The sequence below is a fragment of the Pseudonaja textilis genome, chromosome Z (genome assembly GCF_049901715.1).
Source record: "Pseudonaja textilis isolate UNSWEBS1 chromosome Z, rPseTex1.2, whole genome shotgun sequence".
NCBI classification, from domain to species: domain Eukaryota; kingdom Metazoa; phylum Chordata; class Lepidosauria; order Squamata; family Elapidae; genus Pseudonaja; species Pseudonaja textilis.
Genome location: NC_142008.1, coordinates 66,278,030 through 66,300,589, shown reverse-complemented (window position 1 = coordinate 66,300,589; position 22,560 = coordinate 66,278,030). Strand labels below are relative to the sequence as shown.

Genomic DNA, 22,560 nt, shown 5'->3' with positions numbered 1-22,560 from the left:
CAACAGTTGCAAGTAATTTATATTACAGGAACAATTGATAGGAACATGTTGTCACAAGTTTTAAATTTAAGCACTAAATTAAAAATGGGCAAATGAAAGGTTGTGTAAGGATACAGTTTTATCAGGTCAGCTTGGTTTAATTAATTTCAACTTGATTCAACTTGGTAAATAAGCAAATTGCACAAACTGAAGACATACAGTATGTTTTGGCTGGATTGTTTAACAATTAATCTTAGCTAGACAAAATAAGCAAGCCAAATGAATTACACAAGGCTGAACCTGATGTAAGTATCTGCAGTGTTTGCAAACTCTAAAGTTTCATCATGTCCTATGAGTTTTAGGATTTCTTATGAAACAAGGAAAGAAACAGAACAACTACTTGGATTTCTTCTCTCAAACACAAATTAGAAATGATTCTGGAGTTATTCCAAGGTATCCAAATTAGGAATTCATTTGAATGTTAAACAATAAAATTGTTAATATATGATTCAATAAAGCAACATAAATTAAGCATCAATTGTCTCTTCCTTGTAAAACGGAAGGGTTGGTTAACACGAGTTACAATATTCCTGGTATGAGAATTAAATAATGACTTCAGTATTCAAGAGAATGGCAAAGACCACCAAATTAAATCTGCAGTTCTATACATATTTATCTTTAGATAATCAGGCCCTATTTCACTTCTGGCTTTAGAGATTAGAATTAAGATCTTAAATCAGAATCAGAAAACAATTAACAATTATAAAAATATTAAGCATTAGGTTCTTTCAAGATAGTTCTGACAGGGTAAATTGATTAATATTTAATGCTAGTTTTGCAGTAACAGATGCTCCTAAACAGTCTAGGTACTATTTAGAACAACTGCAGAAATCTCTACATAACTACAACATTAACATTTGTTGCCAGGCTACTTAGTTCAGGAACAGTCTAGCAATTAGATATAGCTGTGCAATCACACTCTGCCACTGCCACTATTTCAAAATTACAGTGCATTCCAGCTTAGTTTTGGTTAGGATTTGTGAACCCTAACCAGACTGACTAAACTCCAGTCAATATTTGACCAAGCAATCAGAAGCATTAAATTTAAGGAAAAAAATCAGAAGGGAAAAATACTGTGAAAAATCTGCTTTTATGAGTGACGATATTAATTATGGGGTTGATCACAGCAGTTATTTAAAACAGAAAAGGTAACTATTTCTTGGTGCCCGGAAGCCAGTTTCACCATTTCTCGGGAGGTTGAAAGTATAGTGGGTTATGTAAGCATGCAAGGCCAAAAGACCTATTTTGCTGAGATTTGAGAAGAAAGTGTTTTGTGTGTGTGTGTGTGTGTGTGTGTGTGTGTGTGTGTGTGTCCGTCCGCACATGCATGCATCTATTTTAAAAACAATAATGAGTGCACTATTTAAGTAGCTTTATACAACAAGTGATGTATCTTTCCCATCTTCTAAGACAGGGTTGTTAAACTCCTCATGGGCCGGATGTGTCACACGCTGGCCACGCACACCCCAGTTTAGTGAAGGGGAGAAAAGTCACGATATGTCATGTGATGACAACGTGATGATGAGAGTTTGACACCCCTGTTTTCTAAGACCAGGAAACAATGCTATTTAGTTGTCAGCAGCTATGAATGGATTTTGAGGACTGAATAGAGAAAAAAAAACACCAACTAAATATCACAAGTGATAAAGTCTTATTGCCTAAGTAAAAATATTGCATAGGAAAACACAGTCTTAACCTGCTTTAAATACCGTGCAAATTTAATTCTGATAAAGCAAATTATTACTCTTTTGAAACAAATGCACTGAAACCAGAGGTGGAGTTGAATTTCCAAGAATGTCACTAAACTTCCTTCCTTTGTGGAAAAATGCTTAACTGAAAAATCCAAAGAGACCTAGTTACTATGACAATAAAGTCAGAGATTATGAATCAGTTCCCTCAGAGATTGGTTTCCTTTTCCTCTTTATTTGTGCATGCATAGGTTATGCCCACATTATGGATGTTAATAATATCTGTCATGCACACTGCATGGAACATATGTAAAAAGTATCTGATTTAAAAAATCATTCATATAATTATTGCCACCTTTGCAGTTTAAGCCAAACCAAAGCAGGGGTTCTATTTGTAATCAGGAGCACTCTCTTCTGCTTAACAGTCAGCGCATGAGCAGGCTGCTGGGCAGTGAGACTAATGTTGAATTAACAAAAATAAAAATAAGTGTAATCATGATGTAATGTTGATCTGGCTGATGTGTATTGTGAAACTGACTGGACTGGGAAGGAATCACTGTCCTTACATTTGCTCTCAAGACTTTAAACATTCAACTCAGTCTATCTATTCAGTGCCAGATAAACTATACTGGAACAGCAAAGCAACAAAATGAAGCATTACACTTTGTAAATTCTTCTACCTCCCATAAGAAGGCTTGGAAAGATTTGCTGGCAGAACCCACTGGTTCGGTTTAATGCCCTTGTTTTTCACAAGGCAGCAAGAACCAAGGGGCTATGATAAAATCTAATTTTGTACAGTGCCAGCTGAAGGGTATAAAGGAAACTAGAAGGAACCCAAAGAATTAAAAACAACAATTTTCCATGCATTCTTAACTTTCATCTGAAATGTTTTCTCTGCACCATTGCTTGGTTCATATTTCAAATTGCTTTGAAATTCATCTCAGGATTCTTTGGATTCTTTGGGCTTATTGCATACAAATAGTTGTCAATCTATGACCACAATTGGGACCAGAACTTCCATCATTAAAGTAATGTGGTTACCAAGTGAGCGGGGTCTGATTTTACAAGCTTTTTTGCCATGGTCGTTAAGTAAACCTAGCCTTCCTCATTGACTCTGCTTATAAGACTCTCTAGAAAAAAATTAAATGGTGATGTGTGACTACAAAATGCTGCAACCATCATAAATATACACCATCTCCCAAGTGCCTGGATTCTGACCACATGACTTCAGGATGCTGTGATGGCTATAAGTACTTACGACTATAAGAACTAGCCATAAGTCATTTTTTTCATAACTTTGAACAATCACTAAACAAATAATCATACATTGAGGACTATTTATATATATCACAATATTTAATGCAACTGATCCCTTTCAGAAACCTCCAAAAGCTATTATCATATTGCTATTTTTATTTGCTATTAAAAAGAAATTATAAAATGAAGAATAGAAATAAATTATATTATGTTTAATGTTATTAAAATGAAATCAAATCTTGTTTTTATTATGGTTTGACTCTGGAGTGGAGTGGAGTTCCAAATATGCCACTGAATGGTGAAGTGTAGCCCTTGCTTCAAATCTCGATCTAATTAGATAGTGAATGCAACCAAGAAAATAGTCTTTGGGTACCTGATCATACACATACACATTCACATTCTGTATCTGAAATATATGCTTATAAGACATCAGTAGCAGTAAATAGAAACAGAAATACTTCTAACAGAAGGATTTATGCTGCTCTACAGAAAAAGTAAAATATACCTTCTCAAGCGCATCTCTATCCATCAACTCCTGCACAGCCAAAAGTTTGATGCTAGAAAAGGAGAAAAGAAGAAAATATATCGATCACAGCAACATGGTTATGAAAACATGAAAACATCACTTTACCACCATTTTCATATGCATTACTTCAGTAGATCTACATCTGAACATGCAATTATAGAAATGCATTCGTATCTTGGCTTGCAGAGGAATTTACTGCAAAAGAAGATCCCTAAAAGTGATGCTGCCATTCAATTGGGGGCCTTGAATTCAATTCATTACTATTGCCTGTGACAACTGGTATTTTATGACTTGTATCCTGGCACCGAAGCGCCCTGGGATATTCTCACCTCTTGGGGAATGTGGTAGGGAGGGAGGGTCATGTGGCTTGTTTCACTTTGAAAGCCAGGGGAAGATGGCCCTGGGAATGGATGCTTATCTGTTTCTCACTAGAGAGGCTTTTAAGATTCAGGTAGACAAGAAAATAATGGAACCCAAACCTTTCCATGTTGGAGATACTTATCTACAAAATTCCTGCAATCATTACAGCTATCAAAGAAATTAGGGCCAAAGTTCATCGGACCCTTCCGTATCACTAGGATCACCAATCCAGTAACAGTAGAACTACTCCTTGCCAAAACACTCAGGCAAGACCACCCAGTAGTTCACATTAGCTTACTCATACAAGGGTAAGTTCACTCTTCAGACCACCTGTTCCCATCATGGTAGGGGGTGAACAACACTTTGAAATCAAGGAAATCCTTGACTCTAGGATCCAGAGGGAAAACCCAATACTTAATGGCTTGGAAACATTTACCCTCATCCCAAAGTGAATGCGTAGCTAAAACCATGTTAGGACTCTTACCTTACTGAAAAAATTTCACTCCCAATACCCTAACAAATCTTGTTAATCAGGGTGGGATTCTACCTGTTAGCACCTATTAGCTAGAACCTGTTATTAACTTTCTAAGCAGTTAGGAGAACCAGTTGTTAGAAGAAATCTCCTTCTGTTTTCCACTTTACAGCCCAATCCAATAGAGAAGGCATTCCTTACATTTTGGTGTTGTTGCTTACAAAAACTGCCTCTCCATTAACCCTTATTACATTCTTGGCAAGACTAGACTTCCTGTCTCTGGAGCTTCCTCCCCCCACCCTCTTGCTGGTATTTTGCGTGTCCAGCCTGAAATTGACATATGTGTAGCCATTTCACTTGGAAATCTGACAACTTGACTTTCTTAAAGGGGAAGAATTCTTTTAAGCTTTTTGCATTGCGGTTAGGAGGAAATACTCCCTGTTGGAGTTAGCACTTTGAAGAAATAATTGAATAATGAAGCAGAGCTGTCCGGAAAGAAGCTTTTAATGACAAGGAATCAAGATGAGTGACATTCAGCAAGGCTTCTTGCCTAGCTAGAAAGATTGATATTCAAACATGAGTTTACATACTCTTTCTGAATTTTGGTCTAAAACTGGTTTTGGGTGAAGTTTAATTCTGTCCTTGGTGACATTTAATCCTGTGTTTACTGATGGGATAATTTTCCCTATTCAGCTTTGTTTAGAAGGAAAAAGGTTAATCTCTGTTCCTGAAAAGAAACTGGGTTGAGAAATCTGGCTAGTTCCTATGTCTATTTGTTCTGGTAATTGGTTTAACAAGCAACAGTTACTACTGTGATTTAATTATTTCTATTGTGTTTGAATTTTTTCCTGCCTCATGGTTTTTTTTTCTATCTGGGGAGGGGGTCTTCCTTCACTGCTTTAGTGGTTCCTGGCACTGTCCTTTTGGGGTGTACTTCCAAGAGGCAGGATGCAAGCTTGGCACTGATTTTTTTTACTGCCTTTGGGGGGTGGGCATGTGATCTTTCCTTAAATCTGGATGATTTCCTTAGGATATCTTGTGAGGTGAGTGAGACCAGCTGGTATCTTTAAGTGATGCAAATGGATCTAAGGATTGCTTCTCCTGGGTGTGCTTTTTCTGGAGAGTTTAAATGACCTCTCTGCTAAGGGGTTTTATGAGCAAGAGTTGGCTGCTAATAGTTATCACTGCATTTTAACTACTTTAATTCCTCAAGGTAACTCCAGATTGCAGGTATTTTTAATCTAATGATTAGTATTTAGGGCAGCTTTTTGCAAGCAAAGAAGCTTTTTGTATTTTGTACAGGTAATCCTTGACTTACAACAGTTCATTTAGTGACCATTCAAAGTTACAATGGCACTGAAAAAAGTGATTTATGACCATTTTTCACACTTACTGTTGCAGCATCCCCACAGTCACAAAAGGCCAGGCGAGGAGAAGTGCCCCTCAATGTGAGTGATATTGAATAGGCCATGCCCACCCAGTCACATGACCAAGCCACACTCACCAACTAAGCCATGCCCACAGAACCAGTTGTTAAAAAATTTGAATCCGATCCCTGACTATAATGTTTTTTTTTCTTCCTGTCTTTTCACAGGTCTCTTTTTTCTAAAGAAGGCAGCATGTCAGGTCCCTAAAAGTGATGCTGCCATTCAATTGGGAGAAGGGGGGGTGGGCTTGAATTTGATTCATTACTATTGCCTGTGAGAACTGGTATTTTATAACTTATATCCTGGCACTGAAGTGCCTTGAGATATTCTCACCTCTTGGGGAATGTGGTAGGGGGAAGGGCCACATGGCTTGTTTCACTTTGAAAGCCAGGGGAAGACGGACATGGAAATGTATGCATATCTGTTTCTCAGAATGGCCAATGCAATAACACCTTCACACCTGTGGATTGGCTCAATCCGCATCTGGCTAAAGGGAGAGGTTTCTAATGTTTTAATTCTGCTTGTCTTGCTTAAGGGTATTCAGACATTGCTTTGAATGTATTGCTTCCACTTCTGCTTAATAAAAGATTCCTTTTGAAATACTCCATTTCAAGAGTCTTCATATAGAAGATATTTAGATATAGAAGATATTTGCATGGTATGTCTAAAGCAGATAAAGTTTTCATCAAGTTTTGTTTTCACCTGACTATACCAACTGCTGAAATTAAATTCAGAATGTAAAAGCAAGTCACATAAGATACACATTACTCAGCTTTCAGATGACCTCATCTCCAGATCTGTTGCCTTACAATTCTTATAATCACAATTTAACATGGCCCAAACTGAAAGGGAGTTCCCTGAATGCTAAAATTAGAAGAATTCCACACTGAATTCACCAAGTAGCTATTCAGTTGTTGATAATGGTCAACCACATACTTTTCAGAAGTTTAGAAGCAGGAAATGATAGTGCCAAATGATAACCCCTTATTTGTTGGGTACATCATAATTGTATTGTTTTCAGATAGATATTCTATGTTACAGCAAATTTAATTACATATCCCTAATCCATTAAACTGATAATTTTAAAATAAAAAGAAATATAAGCTATTGTTTATCTCCACATATTTTAATAATTAGAATAGAATGGAATGGAATAGAATAGAATAGAAACTGGAAGGGACCTTGGAGGTCTTCTAGTCCAGCCGGTTGCTCAAACAGGAGAACCTATACTATTTCAGATAAGTAGCTGTCTAGTCTCTTCTTAAAAACCTCTAGTGATGGAGTGCCCACAATTTCTGAAGTTAAGCTATTCCACTGGTTAATCGTCCTCACTGTTTGGAAGTTTTCCAGGTTGCTTCTCTCTTTGATTAGTTTCCATCCATTGTTACGTGTCCTGCCCCTGGTGCTTTGTGGCAGCCCCTCAAATACTGGAATACTGCTATCATGTCACCCCTAATTCTTCTTTTCTTTAGACAAGCCAAACCCAAATTCTGGAGCCATTCTTCATTTGTTTTAGTCTCCAGGTGATCCTTTGATCATCTTAGCTGCTCTTCTCTGAACTTTTTCCAAAGTCTCAAAATCTTTTTTGTAGTATGGTGACCAAAATTGATTGCAGTATTCCAGATATGATTTTACTTGGGTTTCATAAAGCAGTACTAATACTTCATATGAACTTGATTTTATGCTTACACAACCCATGATTTTATTAGCTTTTTTGGCTGCTGCTACTGCACACCGTTGGCTCATCTTCAAGTGATCATCCACTAGGATTCTAAAGTCCCCCTCAGAGTTACTGTTTTTGAGCCAGGTCTCACCTAATCTGTATTTATACCTTTGATTTTTCCTGACTAAATGTAAAACTTTGCTTTTCTCCATATTAAAATTCATTTTGTCAAGTTTCTCAAGATTTCATCTAACTTTTCTGAAAAATTAAAGTAGCTTAGTGTAGTGTTCAATTAAAAATCAAATTAATTTTATCAACATTTAATCATGCAGAGATACTATAAAATGTAGCAGAAAGATGAAATGAAGAAAAATAGCATCTTTCTGATGTTGATTTTGATAGCTAGCTGCTTATCTTTAACAAGATTCTTGTATTGGTCAACAGAAACATAAGAATCATAAAGTAGTGTGATCACCAAGCAAAAATTTATAGCACTGCAAAACGAAAAAGAGATTAATCTCACTAGAGGGTGACAAACTGGCACCAAGATGGTGCAGACAACAAAATTGACTGGACATCCTCAATGCTTATGGTGCACTGTTCTAACAATAGGCAGTAGTTATTGCTGGCTATTCAATATATTATATCTCCAAAGACTTTAAAGGATCTCTTTTTTAAAAAATGTTGTGTACAGTGATATAGATATGCACAGAATGTGATTATCCATTAATAAGGCGAAGTATCTTACTAAGAAAGGTCATAGAGAGCAAAAAAAAAAGAAGTCTAATCTTTATTCCAATGGATTAGAGCAAATCTAAATAACCTCTGTCAGTGCATGGTCTCTGGGACTGAATTGCTGGTGCAAACTACTGCCACCTCACTCAATGTGAACTAAATTTGAAAATAAGTCACAAAAAGATGAGTATAATTACTCTGCTACATTTTATCAATGAGACAATATATAGATGTGATGCTGAATATTCCCAGAACATTTTCGTTGTTTGTTCCATCCTGTTATAAAAAAATTAAGCTGCAGAAAATTGTATACAATAAAAACCTCCTACATCATTTAATCCGATTATTTAACAATGACCTTTCCTCCAATTCCACCCCCAAATTTCTCAGTTAAAAGTAGATATATAGGCCTTGGTTCAGGGGAAAAAAACCAAACCCAGAAAAGTAAATGTACCTCAGTAGTTTGCGCACTTTATAATATACAAACTTGAACCTCTCATTTAACTATACATGTTATATGCTATGTTTGGCTGTCAGTACTTTAGTCAGGGTGCATAGTTCAGTCTTTATGTGTGTCTTATGTGTGATTAAAGTACTGACAGCCAACGGCTTCCACAAAAGCAAAATCACTGGCTTGATCCACAAAAACACACTGAGACATAATGCTACAACTTTAAAAGCACAACTACAATGACGTGGGAAAATACCCGAGCAAAGCTAAATGCCATACATGTAAGTACCCGCGAAAACTTGAGAAAACAAATATATATATATATATATATATATATATTTGGTTTTCGTGGGTATTTGTATGCGGGTCTTTGGTTATTCAGGTTTTCTCCCCTGTAAAATTGGAAGTATTTTGGCGACGTTTCGATGAAATCTCATTCATCATCTTCAGGCTTGTGTCTTCGGCTTTATGTTTCTTGGAGTAATGTGAGCTTGCAGCTGTTTTTTCTTTTAACTGCCAGTGGGAGTGCGATTTGATTGGGTGGGGGCCTGGTTGTGATCTGATTGGTTGGGGGGTTGGCTGTGCTCCGATTGGCTGGGGGTGTGTTCTGTTCAGGTGAGGGCTTGGCTGTGTTCAGGTTAGTCTTAGTTGTCGGGAGATTTGAGCTGGTGAGCTGTGATCCTGTTGTTTGGCTTCGCGTTCGTGGTCGTGCCACATCTTCATGTTGGGCGTCAGTTCGTCTCATGTATGGGTCGGAGGGGTTTGAAGCGGGTAGTGATGCAGCTGCAGTATGGCTTCTGGTCCGTGGTCATGTCTCATCATCTGTGTGGGTGTGAATCTGCTTTCTACGTGGAAGTGTGGTGGTAGCATCTTGTGTGGCCTTCGTGGGTGTGGGTCTGGTGTCATTCTTCATGTTAGGTACTCGTTTGTTAATGAGGGCGGGTTTCCAAATGGCTGGTAGGCAGGAGGTATCATCTCATTTATTCATGCTGTGTGGGTGTTTTTCTATCTCTATGGCTTCTCTGATCATTCTGTTGTTGAAGTGTTGAGTTTTGGCGATAGTTCTGGTATTTTTAAAGTCAATCTCATGTCCTATGGCTTTGAGGTGCTGGACCAGGGAAGGGGTCGGCTCTTCTTTTTTGATGGAGTTCTTGTGTTCTTCAATGCGCGCACTAATTCTTCTGTTGGTTTGTCCAATGTATGTGTTGGGGCAGGCGGTGCATGGGATTTCGTATACTCCTCGATTTTCTAACTTGATTCTGTCTTTAGGGTTTCTTAGGATGGTGGATATTTTTCTGTTTGTGCAGAATGCTGTCTTAATGTTGTGTTTTTGGAGGCCGTACCAGAAGCCGTACCACAGCTGCATCACATTACTCCGAGAGCACAGAGAAAGGAATGCTGAATCTGTTTGCAATTCTTTATGGAAGCTGCTTTTTTTCCCTGGGATTATTATCAGTAGTGGGATTCATTTTTTTTTTTCACTACCAGTTCTGTGGGTGTGGCTTGGGTGTGGCTTGGTCGGCGTATCAGGAGAAGGATACTGTAAAATCTCTAGTCAGAGGTGATATCTGATGGTTCTCTGAACTACTCAAAATTTCCACTACCAGTTCTCCAGAACGCGTCAGAACCTGATGAATACCACCTCTGGGGATTATGCAGCTGCCTTTCTTCCCCATATTTTGTTTAAAAAATTGCAGACAAATGTATCCCTGTCCACCATAGCAATGCATAGTCCTATGCTTATAATTTTTCTGCTTTTTCAAAACAGGTGGATGCATTTCTGAATAAAGCACTGGCTGCAGATAGCTCTCTTTTTCACATTGCAGGAAAGTTCAGGTATGGCTCAGTGAGTTAACAACTGACTGGCTGATTCTGGACTAGTCATTTCTTCTTTCAGTCCAGCCTACCTCACAGGACTGTAGTGGAGAATATACTAAGGTGACAGGCCCACAGACTAGATCCAGCCCGCAGGGTGCTTAAATCTGGCCTGCAGGGCCAGACTAGAAATATTAAAATGGGCTGCAGGAGGCCCATGCGGCCTGTTTTTCACCTCCATGGCTTCCAGCAGCACTCTGCCAGCCCCAAATGGGCCATTTAAAGGCCTCGCAAGGACCCCGCATGGCAGTTTTTGCCATCCCTGCCTCCAGTAGCACTCTGCTGCAGGTCTGCAGTTAGCAGTGTTAAACTTTTTGAGGGTATCCCAGTGTCAGATTGAGACATCAGAGCAGGAGAATCACCATACATGAAGAAAATGACATCAGGGATCTGGCCTTTATGAATCTTATTCCCTGCATGCAAGTTTCCTGTCTTCCAGTTAGCTGGAAGTTAATTTTAATTCAAGTTTTTAGCTTCTTGGGTTTTGCCTCTCGCCTAAATACTAAGAAAAGCCTTTGAGATCAGCTTTTCCCTGCAGAACCTTTGGCTTCTTCCTTCACCTTCCTCCTTTCTCAGAGTGTTGGCCCCACTGGCAGAATTCCACCCCCCATTAAGCAACATGAAAAATATTGGGAGAGTTTTCTTGGTGGCAGAAGAAGAGAGGAAAACTCTGCTAATTAATACTGGAAACACAAAGCAATGATTTTTGTTACTCAGTTGAGTGCGTTTGTCTGGGTTTTTTTTCTAAAGAAGAAATAAAAAAGCAGCCACAATCTATCACAGCCCGCCAAAACTGGTCTCCCTGGAGAGAACAGATGCAGCACCTCTCATCCCTGGCAGCAGGGGGAGCCCCAGGTTGGTGGATGTTTGATGGAAGGAGTTTATTTTTATTCTAGTTGTTAGGGATACACCCTAGCAAAATCTGCACGGCAGTCAGGCAGGCAGGCAAAATATGTGAGATAAACGTTTTTGTAGCTTACACTCAGTAAAACAGATACACAGTGCTAGTTAAATAGTTTATTCCAGTAAGAGTTATAGCATAGTCAAACAGTCCATATATCATTCACCAATTCAGTCCGTCCAGGGATTATTCAGTTGCAAATTCCAGTGTCGAAAAAGAGAGGTCAGTAAACTTACAAATATCAGTCCAGTAATATATCTCCTCGCAGTAGATATGAAGAAGTCACACCTCCTTTCTTCCTTCAGCGTTCAGCAACTCAGCAGTAGGGAAACAGGCAGTTAACAAACCATCAATCCATCAAACCAGTCAATCGTCAGCAATCAATCAGGTTCTCTTGCTCCCTCTTATGGAGGTTTCACACCACACCCAAAATTACATGCTTTGCAGTTTAAAGTGACACACACTTAAACTTACTATCATAGTTTATATATATTATTTTACCCAAACTACGTTAGGTAACCTATGTTATTCCTAACATTCTCCCCTTTTGGGTAATATAATAATATATATATATATCTATTTACAACCTTAATCCATAGTCATCACAACTTTCCTTGTGTTTTACTGCACCTTGGGCTTTTGTAAACTGATCAGCAATATTTTGTTCAGTCATACAATATTCCAGTCTTATTAAACCATCCTTTACAGATTGCCTTACATTCAGATATCTAAGATCTGTATGCTTAGATCTCGTTTTCACAGCAATATTTGTAGCCATCCGTATGGCTGCTTGATTGTCCTCATACACTACAATGGAATCTTTAACAGTTAATCCCATATCCAATAATAACTGTTTATACAGAATTAAATCAGTACATAATAAAGACAGACATGAAAATTCTGCTTCCATTGTGGACATACTTATGTGTTGCTGTCTAATTGACCTCCAACCAATCAATGCTTTTCCATTGCTCTATGCCAATTTTCTTGATCCTTTGCAGGATACATTCTAAGTTCTTCCACAGTAGTTGGAACTTTATTAACTTGGCAAACTACGCTTGCTTGGTACCTATCAGGTGGTTTGGTTTCACGTGTTGAACGTCTAGGTATTACAGGGCTTACAGGTGGACTTTCATCTATTACCTGTTCCTGGTTATCTATTTCTTCCTGTTCACTTAATTCTTCCTGTTCTGGTCCTATTTGCTCTTCTTGTACTTCCTCTTTAATTGGATTTTTCTTATTACTGACATGGTGGTTTGGTCTTTTGTAGGTTTCTATAATTACATCCTTACTTGAAACTTGTTCCAGTTTTTCCCATCCTACATGTTAGAGGAATTGTGCACTAGCACTACAGTAAACTCTAGATGTACCTTTTTCCCAGAACCTGTAAGATTTATGGTTAGATTCATAACCTACAAAAAATAATCTTTTAGCCCTATGCTGCCCCTTATGTCTCAGTTGTGTAGGAATATGCACTCATGCTGATGCTCCAAATGTGTGCATGTAGCTTAGGTCAGGTTTCCTACCATGCCACCGTGTGAATGGTAATTCATCTGTTGTTGAATTAACAACATTATTCAATATATGATTACCACACATTATTGCTTCTCCCCACAAATTTTCAGGTAATCCTGAATCCGACAACATAGTACGAGCCATTGCCTGAATTGTTTGGCCTCGTCTTTCTATAAAGGAATTATTTTGTGGCCTATATGGTGCAGACTTTTTATGTTCTACACCTGCCATCTTCAGTCTATTTTGGAATTTATTATTTATAAATTCCGTACCATTATCAGTTACAAGAGTTACTAGTTTCCTTTTAGTTTTTCTTTCTGTAAACTTCAACCAATTAAAGAATTTCTGATATGTTTCTCTTTTACTCTTCATTAAATAACAGAAACCATATCTAGAATAATGATCCATTATACTTAATATATAACGAGCACCTCCTACACTTGGTTTTTTAGGACCTATAATATCAGCAAATACGACCTCTAGAGGCTCTTTAGTTTTAAATCCATTAATTCTATTTGCTGGTATTACCTTGCTTTTTTCTTGACTGCAAGCATTGCGTGCAAATACTTACTGCAAGGCTTCAGTTTTATACCTTTAGACAGTTCAACCGTTTGCTTGAGCATTTTAAAATTTATATGCCCTAAACGTCTGTGTAACAAATGTATGCATTCATCATGAGGTTTAACGTTATTATACACTGTGTTAGCCACCTCTAACTGATTATCCTCTAACACATACAATTCACCTTTTAAAGTTGCAGTCACTTTTTTACCTTCCTTTTCTATTATGCAGTTTTCTCCCCTAAAGGTAACTACATAACCTAGTTTAATCAAAACTCTAACCGAAAGCAAATTAAACTTAAGTTGTGGTACATATAACATTTTTACATTTTCTTGTATGCAAGAACAATGTGCAGTACCTTCACCTTTTGCTTTAATTTTCCAACCATTAGCTAACGATATCTGCTGTGAACTCGTGGACATCTTAACAAATCTTTTCTTATCTTTCGTTATGCAGTGCGATGCTCCACTATCTACAACCCAAAAATTATTGTTGTTCACAGTTTCGTTGCTATACATGGCTAACTCTAAGCATTTTTCATCCTTTTGATGCCCTTTTGCATTCTGGCTGACACTGTGGCATTTTTCTTTCTTGCAGAATCTAGCCAAATGTCCTTTTCTTCCACAATTAAAACATTTTCTAATTGTGTAGGCTGACGAAGATATTTTCTCTTCTTGTGGTTGTTCCCTTCTCAGTTGATCCCTTTCAAGCCTTCTCCTGGCTTCTTCAATTAATCTGCCAGTAATGTCAGTTAATGTGAGGTTATCTTTTGGCAGCACTTCCAGCGAAGTTACATAGTCGTCATAGCTCTCATCTAACGAAGACAAAATTATATAAACCTGATGTAGTTCAGTGAAGATAAGTTCTTTTTCATGCAGCTCCTGAAAAATCCTCTTTATAGTGTTTATATGAGTCAACATGTCTCCATTCTTTTGAAGATGTGTTCTGAACAGCTTCCCTGTAAGATTTATATGTGCTCCTACACTGTCTCGAACATAAATCTTCTTTAAATTCTCCCAACACTTAGCAGCTGTTTCTTCTCCACGAATATGGACAAGCTGCTGGTCACAGAGTGTCAGTCCTATTATACAGAGAGCTTGCTCATTCTTCAGTTTATATTCTTGTATTTTCTGGGCATCATCTTCATCCTCCGGATCCCAAGCATCTGGTGGATTTTGAATTATACTCCACAAACCTTCTCTGCGTAGAAGTAGGCTGCATTTCATAGACCATGAAACATAGTTTGTTCCATCTAGTTTGGATATTAGAGACAAACTTGGTAAATTGACTTGTGCCATCTTTCTCTGGATATTAAACTATAATTAATAAAACACAGCTGTCTGTTTACAGTATTGTGTAACTACACTAACTCTCACTTTATATAAGCCTGTTATATCCTGGTTAGTCTGACTGTGCAGCTGGGCCCATAACCAGTGTTAGGGATACACCCTAGCAGAATCTGCACGGCAGTCAGGCAGGCAGGCAAAATATGTGAGATAAACGTTTTTGTAGCTTACACTCAGTAAAACAGATACACAGTGCTAGTTAAATAGTTTATTCCAGTAAGAGTTATAGCATAGTCAAACAGTCCATATATCATTCACTAATTCAGTCCGTCCAGGGATTATTCAGTTGCAAATTCCAGTGTCGAAAAAGAGAGGTCAGTAAACTTACAAATATCAGTCCAGTAATATATCTCCTCGCAGTAGAGATATGAAGAAGTCACACCTCCTTTCTTCCTTCAGCGTTCAGCAACTCAGCAGTAGGGAAACACACAGTTAACAAACCATCAATCCATCAAACCAGTCAATCGTCAGCAATCAATCAGGTTCTCTTGCTCCCTCTTATGGCGGTTTCACACCGCACCCAAAATTACATGCTTTGCAGTTTAAAGTGACACACACTTAAACTTACTATCATAGTTTATATATATTATTTTACCCAAACTACGTTAGGTAACCTATGTTATTCCTAACACTAGTCTTTGGCTGGATGGGGCAAGGGATGTGACTGTCAAGTGGCACTCTTGTACCTCTTCTGCCCACCATAACCACATCCATACCCTGCCACACACCCTGGGCCCCCCAAGATCAAATACAACCCTGATGCAGCCCTCAATGAAATCGAGTTTGATACCCCTGCTCTAGGAGAAGAAGGCTAGAACTAACCACTTCTGAAAATATGACCAAGAAAACTGCAGGACTGATTCAAAGTTGCCATACATGTATAAAGTTAAATCACCAGGAAAAAACAATGCATAGCACTAATTTCCCTTCTATAATTTAATAGACATGTGTTTAAAAATGTGGACCTAGTGATAGTGGATGAAGTCACACCCTGCTGGGGTGTGACTTCATCCACTATCACTAGGTCCATATTTTTAAATTCTAAAAGAGAAAGAACTGTTATTGGATTTAAAATGACAGGGATTTTTTTTCAAATGGACAAACAAAAGGGAACATATTTTCCTGGTTAATTAGTAATTTCCTTTACTGTTTAGATCAGGATTTCTAAATTTGGAAAGCGTACTAAGAAAGGAAAATAACAACGACATAACAGCATCACATCTGAGTTATGTATTAGCATTGTTTGGATTATACTGTAAATATAGTGGTTACATCATACTCTGCAAGCTTTCTGGATTATCAGATCAAAAAAGATTTTAACATTAGAGGATATACGTATATAAAGCTAGCAAAATGTATATATTTCAGTAGGCAGGTTCTATTTGTTATTAACTTTGGGTTTATGCCAAGACTGTTATAACTTTCTAGTTTCTCCTTCCACGGGATATGTGACAAATGCAGTTACGAACAAAAGGCAAATTCTCTTTCTTTCTTTGATTCCTTATGGTATTTATATTTTTAATAGAAGTAGCTATTCAAAATAAAGAGCTTTATCTATCTCTCATTATTAACATTAGTGTCCCTGCAGTGCCCAAACTACAGAAAGCAGAAGGGATAGTGTGCCTGAATTCTGATATTTATTATTTCTGTTATATTGCAGTCTAAGTGTTTGATGCCAATTTAATAACCAACCATTGTCATTATAAGAAAATGTGTCCCGAGCAATCTATGAGGCCCACATTCATGAAAATTTTATAGGAATGCATTGTATCATTAGATAAAGATAGATGAAAAGGGTAAGGGCTCCAGTGAAATGCATGGAGATACAGAAGCTATTAAAAATCCATCTAATATTTATACATTATCAGAAAGCATACAGTTACTACCGGGGTGGGCTTCAAAAATTTCAGCAACTGGTTCTCTGCCCAGTTGCTGGGTGGGCATGGCAATGTTGGGTGTGGTCTAATCAGCCTCCTGCACCACGGCAGGAGGCGTTTTAGCCCTCCCCGGGCTCTGAAGGCTTTCCTCGAGACTCTGGGAGGGTAAAAATGGCCTCCCCAGGGTCCAGAGGCCCTCCAGAGGCAGGAAACAGGCCCATTTCCAGCCTTCCAGAACCTCCAGATGGCCCATTTTTCACCACCCTGAGCCTCCCCGCGGGCCCTGCACTTCCCTCACATCCAAAACGGGCCACATGGAGACTCAGGGGAGGGGAGGGTGGGGCCAGCCTGGGATGGGATTTTCTGGTTTGCTAAACCAGCCATAATATTAGCTGTGGGTTCACCCGAACCCAGACGAACCTGTAGCAGGTTGATTACTACAGGAGTTCCATTGAGACCACTTTATCATATGTATCAAACCATTTTAAGTAAATTGGCCAAAAAGAAGAAAAGCAAAAGAAAAAAAGGGGGTAGAGAACAATCTCAGTCCACCTAGATTTGGATTACCCTTCCATAAAGCAACTTCTGCAGATGCAATGTTGCTCCTGGAGACATTACATCATTACTTTACTAACTGTCTATTTCCTGCTCTTTTCGTTTGCTTTTATTTTAATTTTATTTTTTTTTGAGAGGGGGAATCAGAACTTTGGGAACATGATGGCAGCTGCACAATTAGAACTGAAGGATTGAAGGGGAAGTTGAAAGGAGCAATGTGGAACATGTGGTTCTTTATTTTAACTACCTATGCAGGAGATGTTATATTAACTAAAAGCATAGTAAAATGAATACCCTATTTAATTTAACATATCCATCTGGCTGGTACAAAACTAGAGGATAAGCTCTTTCTCTTTAACAGAGGCAAATCAAGCCTCTCTGTGAATTAAGTCTCTGTGGAATTGGAGAAATTAGACAATTAGTTGGGGGCATGGCCAGCCAGAAGTTAATACCAGTTCGGTGACCCACACCAAATCCTTCTACTGGTTCGCCTGAACTGGTGCAAACTGGCTGGATACCCCCACTGCCTCCTGGATACCATACTACCACCTCTTACAATTTTAGACAACACAGTATCAACTGTAGAGACCTTCAAATTTCTAGGTTCTATTATATCACAAGATCTAAAATGGACACCTAACATCAAAAAAGCACAACAAAGAATATTCTTTCTGCACCAACTCAGAAAGCTCAAACTGCCCAAGGAGCTCCTGTACAGTCCTACAATTACTAAGTCTGTCTTCTGCACCTCTATAACTGTCTGGTTTGGTTCTGCAACCCAACAAGATAGACGCAGACTTCAGAGAGTAATTAGGACTGCAGAAAAACAATTACTACCAACTTGAGGACCAGTATACAGGTCCTTCCATTGAGGACCTGTATACTGCACAAGTCAAAAAGTGGGATATTTAGACCCCTCACATCCTAGACATAAACTGTTTCAACTCCTAACCTCAAAACAACGCTATAGAGCATCGCACACCAGCACGACTAGACAAAATAATAGTTTTTCCCGAACACCATCTCTCTGCTAAACAAATAATTCCCTCAACACTGTCAAACTATTTACTAAGTCTGCATTACTATTACTATTAATCCTATCCTTCCTTTCACTCATCTCCTCCCACATGACTGTAACCTTGTTGCTTGTACTCTAAAGATTTTTATTGACTGATTCCTAGTATGATTTGGTTGCTTATTATACCCTATGATTATTATTAAGTGTTGTACCTTATGATTCTTGACTCTTGATGAATGTGTCTTTTAGGTACACTGTGAACATGCACGAAGACAAATTCCTTGTGTGTCCAATCAAACTTGGCCAATAAAGAATTCATTCATTCATTCATTCATTCATTCATTCATTCATTCATTCATTCTACATTACTATAGCTTACTCAACAAACTATGATTTAAAAGTTCTTGGCCAAGTGTAATGTGGGAAGCCAATCAATTCTTATTTACTTCTATCCTTATTTTACTCTTTATTTCATGGCATTGTCTGTAATTAACAGAAATGACATGGAAGAACCCTCTATAACTGTCAGTCCTACACATGAAGAAACTGCTGACAACTCCTAAAACAATCCCTTTTCAAAAGGTAGTAGAGGGACACTATGCACAACACAGAATGGAGATAAAATCAAAAAACATTTCTACTAAAAATCTCTTTGTTGTGTCAAACCATCCAACTCATCACTTAACTATATATTAGAACTATTTTTATTACAGTGAATTTTCAATTTCCAGTAAGTTCTTTATTTTCAGATATCTGTACATTTATTATACTTGAAACTTATCACAAAACTAGTTTCATTTTCAGCAGAAAATACTTTTATAAAATTTGAAAAAAAATCAATCTGCAAATAAGAGTCTTTCCTAATACTTGGTTTACAAATAATACTTTATTGTTACAATATTCAGATATAAATATTGTCTTAAGATTTATATTGTTATAAAATAAACAACCAAGAAAACAAATTCTGCTTATAGAGTGCAATTTGAGCTTCATATCTATTGATCTTGTTGATTAGAGATGTTATTTGCTGCTTTATTATTTCCAGGGCTTCTTTAATATTCCTTGTCTCTAGGTAATATTCAGGGGTGGGATTCTACCAGTTCGCTAGAACCGGTTCACTAGAACCAGTTATTAACATTCTAAGCAGTTCAGAGAACTGGTTGTTAGAAGAAAATACTGGCCTAATCCTGTAAGGAAGGCAGGAAGGAAACATTCTAGTGTTGCTTACAGAAACTGCCTCTTCATTAACCCTTATTACATTCTTGGCAGGACTAGACTTCCTATCTCAGGAATGTCTCTGGAGTGTTTTCCCCCTCCTTTGCTGGTACTTTGCTTGTGTGGAGTAACCATTCAAAGTTACAATGGCACTGAAAAAAGTGACATGACCATTTTTCATATTTACAACTGTTGCAGCATCCCCAGTCACGAGAGGCCAGGTGAGGAGATGCGTGCCTGGAGGAGATGGGTGATGTTGAGTTGGCCATGCCCAGCCAGTCATATGTCATGTCCACCCGGTCACATGACTGCCAAGCCACGCCCACCAACTAAGCCATACCCACAGAACTGGTTGTTAAAAATTTTGAATCCCCCCCCCGTTATATTTCTTGATCAAGTATTCTTGTGTGCTCTTGTTCTTTAGCTTCTTTTCTTTCATCTGTTCTAGCTAGCTTGCATCTGATCTTAGTTATGTTGACCTTATTTTCCAACTTGATCTTCTATTTTGGTAATGCACTTTTTATTATTATTATATGCACAGCAATGTAAAATCACAGAGCCAGTTCTTTAGCTTCTTGGTCTTTATGTGCATTGAGTTCTTCTCAATTACTTACGTTGTAATGTATCAGTGTAATATATGGGTGGATATAAGCAGTGTGGTATTTTGTATTTGTCAGATGTAATTTTTGTCAATGCACAAATTTTCCAAATGCCATAAAAAAAATGGATTGTACCCAGTATGCCAATAATCTATGGGACCACCATGGCTGCCTATGCCTTTCAACTTTGATTTTCAGATCTTGATATTTTGAGTGTTCTCCAATTATTTGTCTTCTATTTTGCTATCCCCTGGTTTTGTAACATCATTTATCCACATTTATTCTTTTCAACAATAGTTGAAAATTTATTATTATCTATCCACAACATGATGTGAAGTCACATCTGCTAGTTCTTTACCAATGTTGGCCTTCATATAAGCCAAATTTTTCTTAAAAACCTAGATTGTCACATTATATCTGTGAAGTATATGTCCAGATCCTAGCAATATGGCATTATTATTACAGTTTGTTGCATAGTCAGAGGATTTTGGCTGTATTTTCCAGCTATCCATTTTTTCCTAAGGACTTGGATAAGAAGAATATATGGATAAGAATAATTTTTCTTTTATTTTAAATTTATGTTTTTTACCGACAAAGAAATAAAGGGAGACTAATATAGATCTATTTCAAGCTATTTAGCTCTCATCAGCTAGCCATATCCTTTCTGGGACTCAAACCTGGGCTGCTTATGATGAACTAACCTCTAAGCCACAGATTCTCCACACTTTGTTGGCCATACCAGGGGAGAGATGGGGCGTTGGTTCTTACCTGATACGCTTCTTCTCGTAGAGCTGAGTAGAGCGTCCAGGATGGGAGGTGCTCCAGTCTCAGCTCTCACAGGCTGAGCTTGAAATTGAGGAACGCCTCTCACCATCACGTGGTCCTCTCGACGTTCCCCAGTTTTGCGAAGACGAGAAGGAAGGCTCTATTCTCATCCTAACTAAAGAGTATTAGTTTGCTTGGCCGAACAAACGAGGTTCCCCACCAGACGGGCTAATGGGTGGGGCTGGACACTCTACGCAGCTCTACGAGAAGAAGCGTATCAGGTAAGAACCAACGCCCCTTCTCCATAGAGCTGCTACGAGCGTCCAGGATGGGACATACCAAAGCTTGGCGAGTCCTGCGGGCGGGCTCCCGTCTGGTGTGGAACCTCCCCTGGAACCTCGAGGACCCGCTGAAGGACCCGCCTGCCAAATGAAGCCTCGGCAGATGCAAACACGTCGATCTTGTAGTGTTTGATAAAGTGGGAAGGAGATGCCCAGGTGGCAGCCCTACAGATGTCGGTTATTGAGGCTTGGGTGGCCCATGCAGCAGAGGTAGCTGCACTTCTAGTGGAGTGGGCGGTGACGCCCGTAGGAACAGGAAGGGACTGTGCCTGGTAGGCCTTAGCGATGGCGGCCCTAATCCAGCGGCCCACGGTTGTGGGCGTTACTGCGACCGAGAGGCGTAGGTTGAAAAGACACAAATAACGCCTCCGACTTGCGAAAAGGCTGGGTGCGCTTGATATACACTCTCAGGGCGCGCCTTACATCAAGGGAGTGCCACTGTCTCTCCCTCTCTCGAGAGGGGTTGGGGCAGAAGTTCGGGAGGATGAGCTCCTGAGCTCTGTGGAATGCTGAGTTTATTTTAGGGAGGAAGGTAGGGTCAGGTCGGAGAACAACTCTGTCAGAATGAAAGATACAAAGGTCCTGTCTGATGGAAAGGGCTGCCATCTCAGAGATCCGACGAGCGGATGTAATGGCCATGAGAAAGACAGTTTTGAGAGTGAGAAACTGTAAGGAAGCCTCCCTAATGGGTTCAAAGGGGGGCTTGGTAAGAGCGACCAGGACTTTGTTGAGGTCCCAGGTGGGAAAACGGTGTATGGTCGGGGGATGGAGATTGGAAGCTCCCCTGAGAAAAGCCCAGATAAGGGGGTGATGGGAGATGGGACCCCCAATGTCTGAGGAAACAACAGTTGTGAGGGCCGCGACCTGTCGCCTTAGGGTGTTGGTAGACAGACCCCTGTTAAGGCCCTCTTGAAGAAATTCCAGGATCTGAGCAATGGAGGGAGAAAAGGGATTAATTTGAAGTTTGAGGGCCCAAGAACGGAAGGCGACCCACGTGGCACTGTAGATACGGGTGGTCGAGGGCCGTCTGGCTGCCAGGATGATGTCTATAACCTGGCTGGAAAAATTCTGTCCCTTTAAACGGTCCCGCTCAACCTCGAGACGGCTAATTGGAGCCATTGGGGGTTGGGGTGTAGCAGAGGGCCCTGGGACAGGGAGATCTTGTCGGGAGGGATCCTCCAGGGAGGGGCCACCAAGAGGTTGCGGAGGTCCGCAAACCAGGGGCGTCTGGGCCAATAAGGGGCTACTAGAATAATCTCTGCCCTTTCCAGAAGCAACTTGTGTATCACCCTGGGGATGATGGTAAGGGGGGGAAAGGCATAAAGGAGCTCTGGGGGCCAAGGGCAACGGAGGGCATTGTGGTTCTCCGCCCCG

At 39.3% G+C, this 22,560-nt stretch overlaps 1 protein-coding gene across 1 annotated transcript in view; it reads right to left on the bottom strand.

Moving 5' to 3' along the window:
- Positions 1-22,560, bottom strand: part of EEPD1 (endonuclease/exonuclease/phosphatase family domain containing 1) — an 85,008-nt gene that overhangs the window by 17,380 nt on the left and 45,068 nt on the right. The window contains exon 3 of the mRNA XM_087917169.1: positions 3,490-3,541. Within this exon, the coding sequence (XP_087773295.1) occupies positions 3,490-3,541 (52 nt within the window). The remainder of the gene's footprint in view (positions 1-3,489; positions 3,542-22,560) is intronic.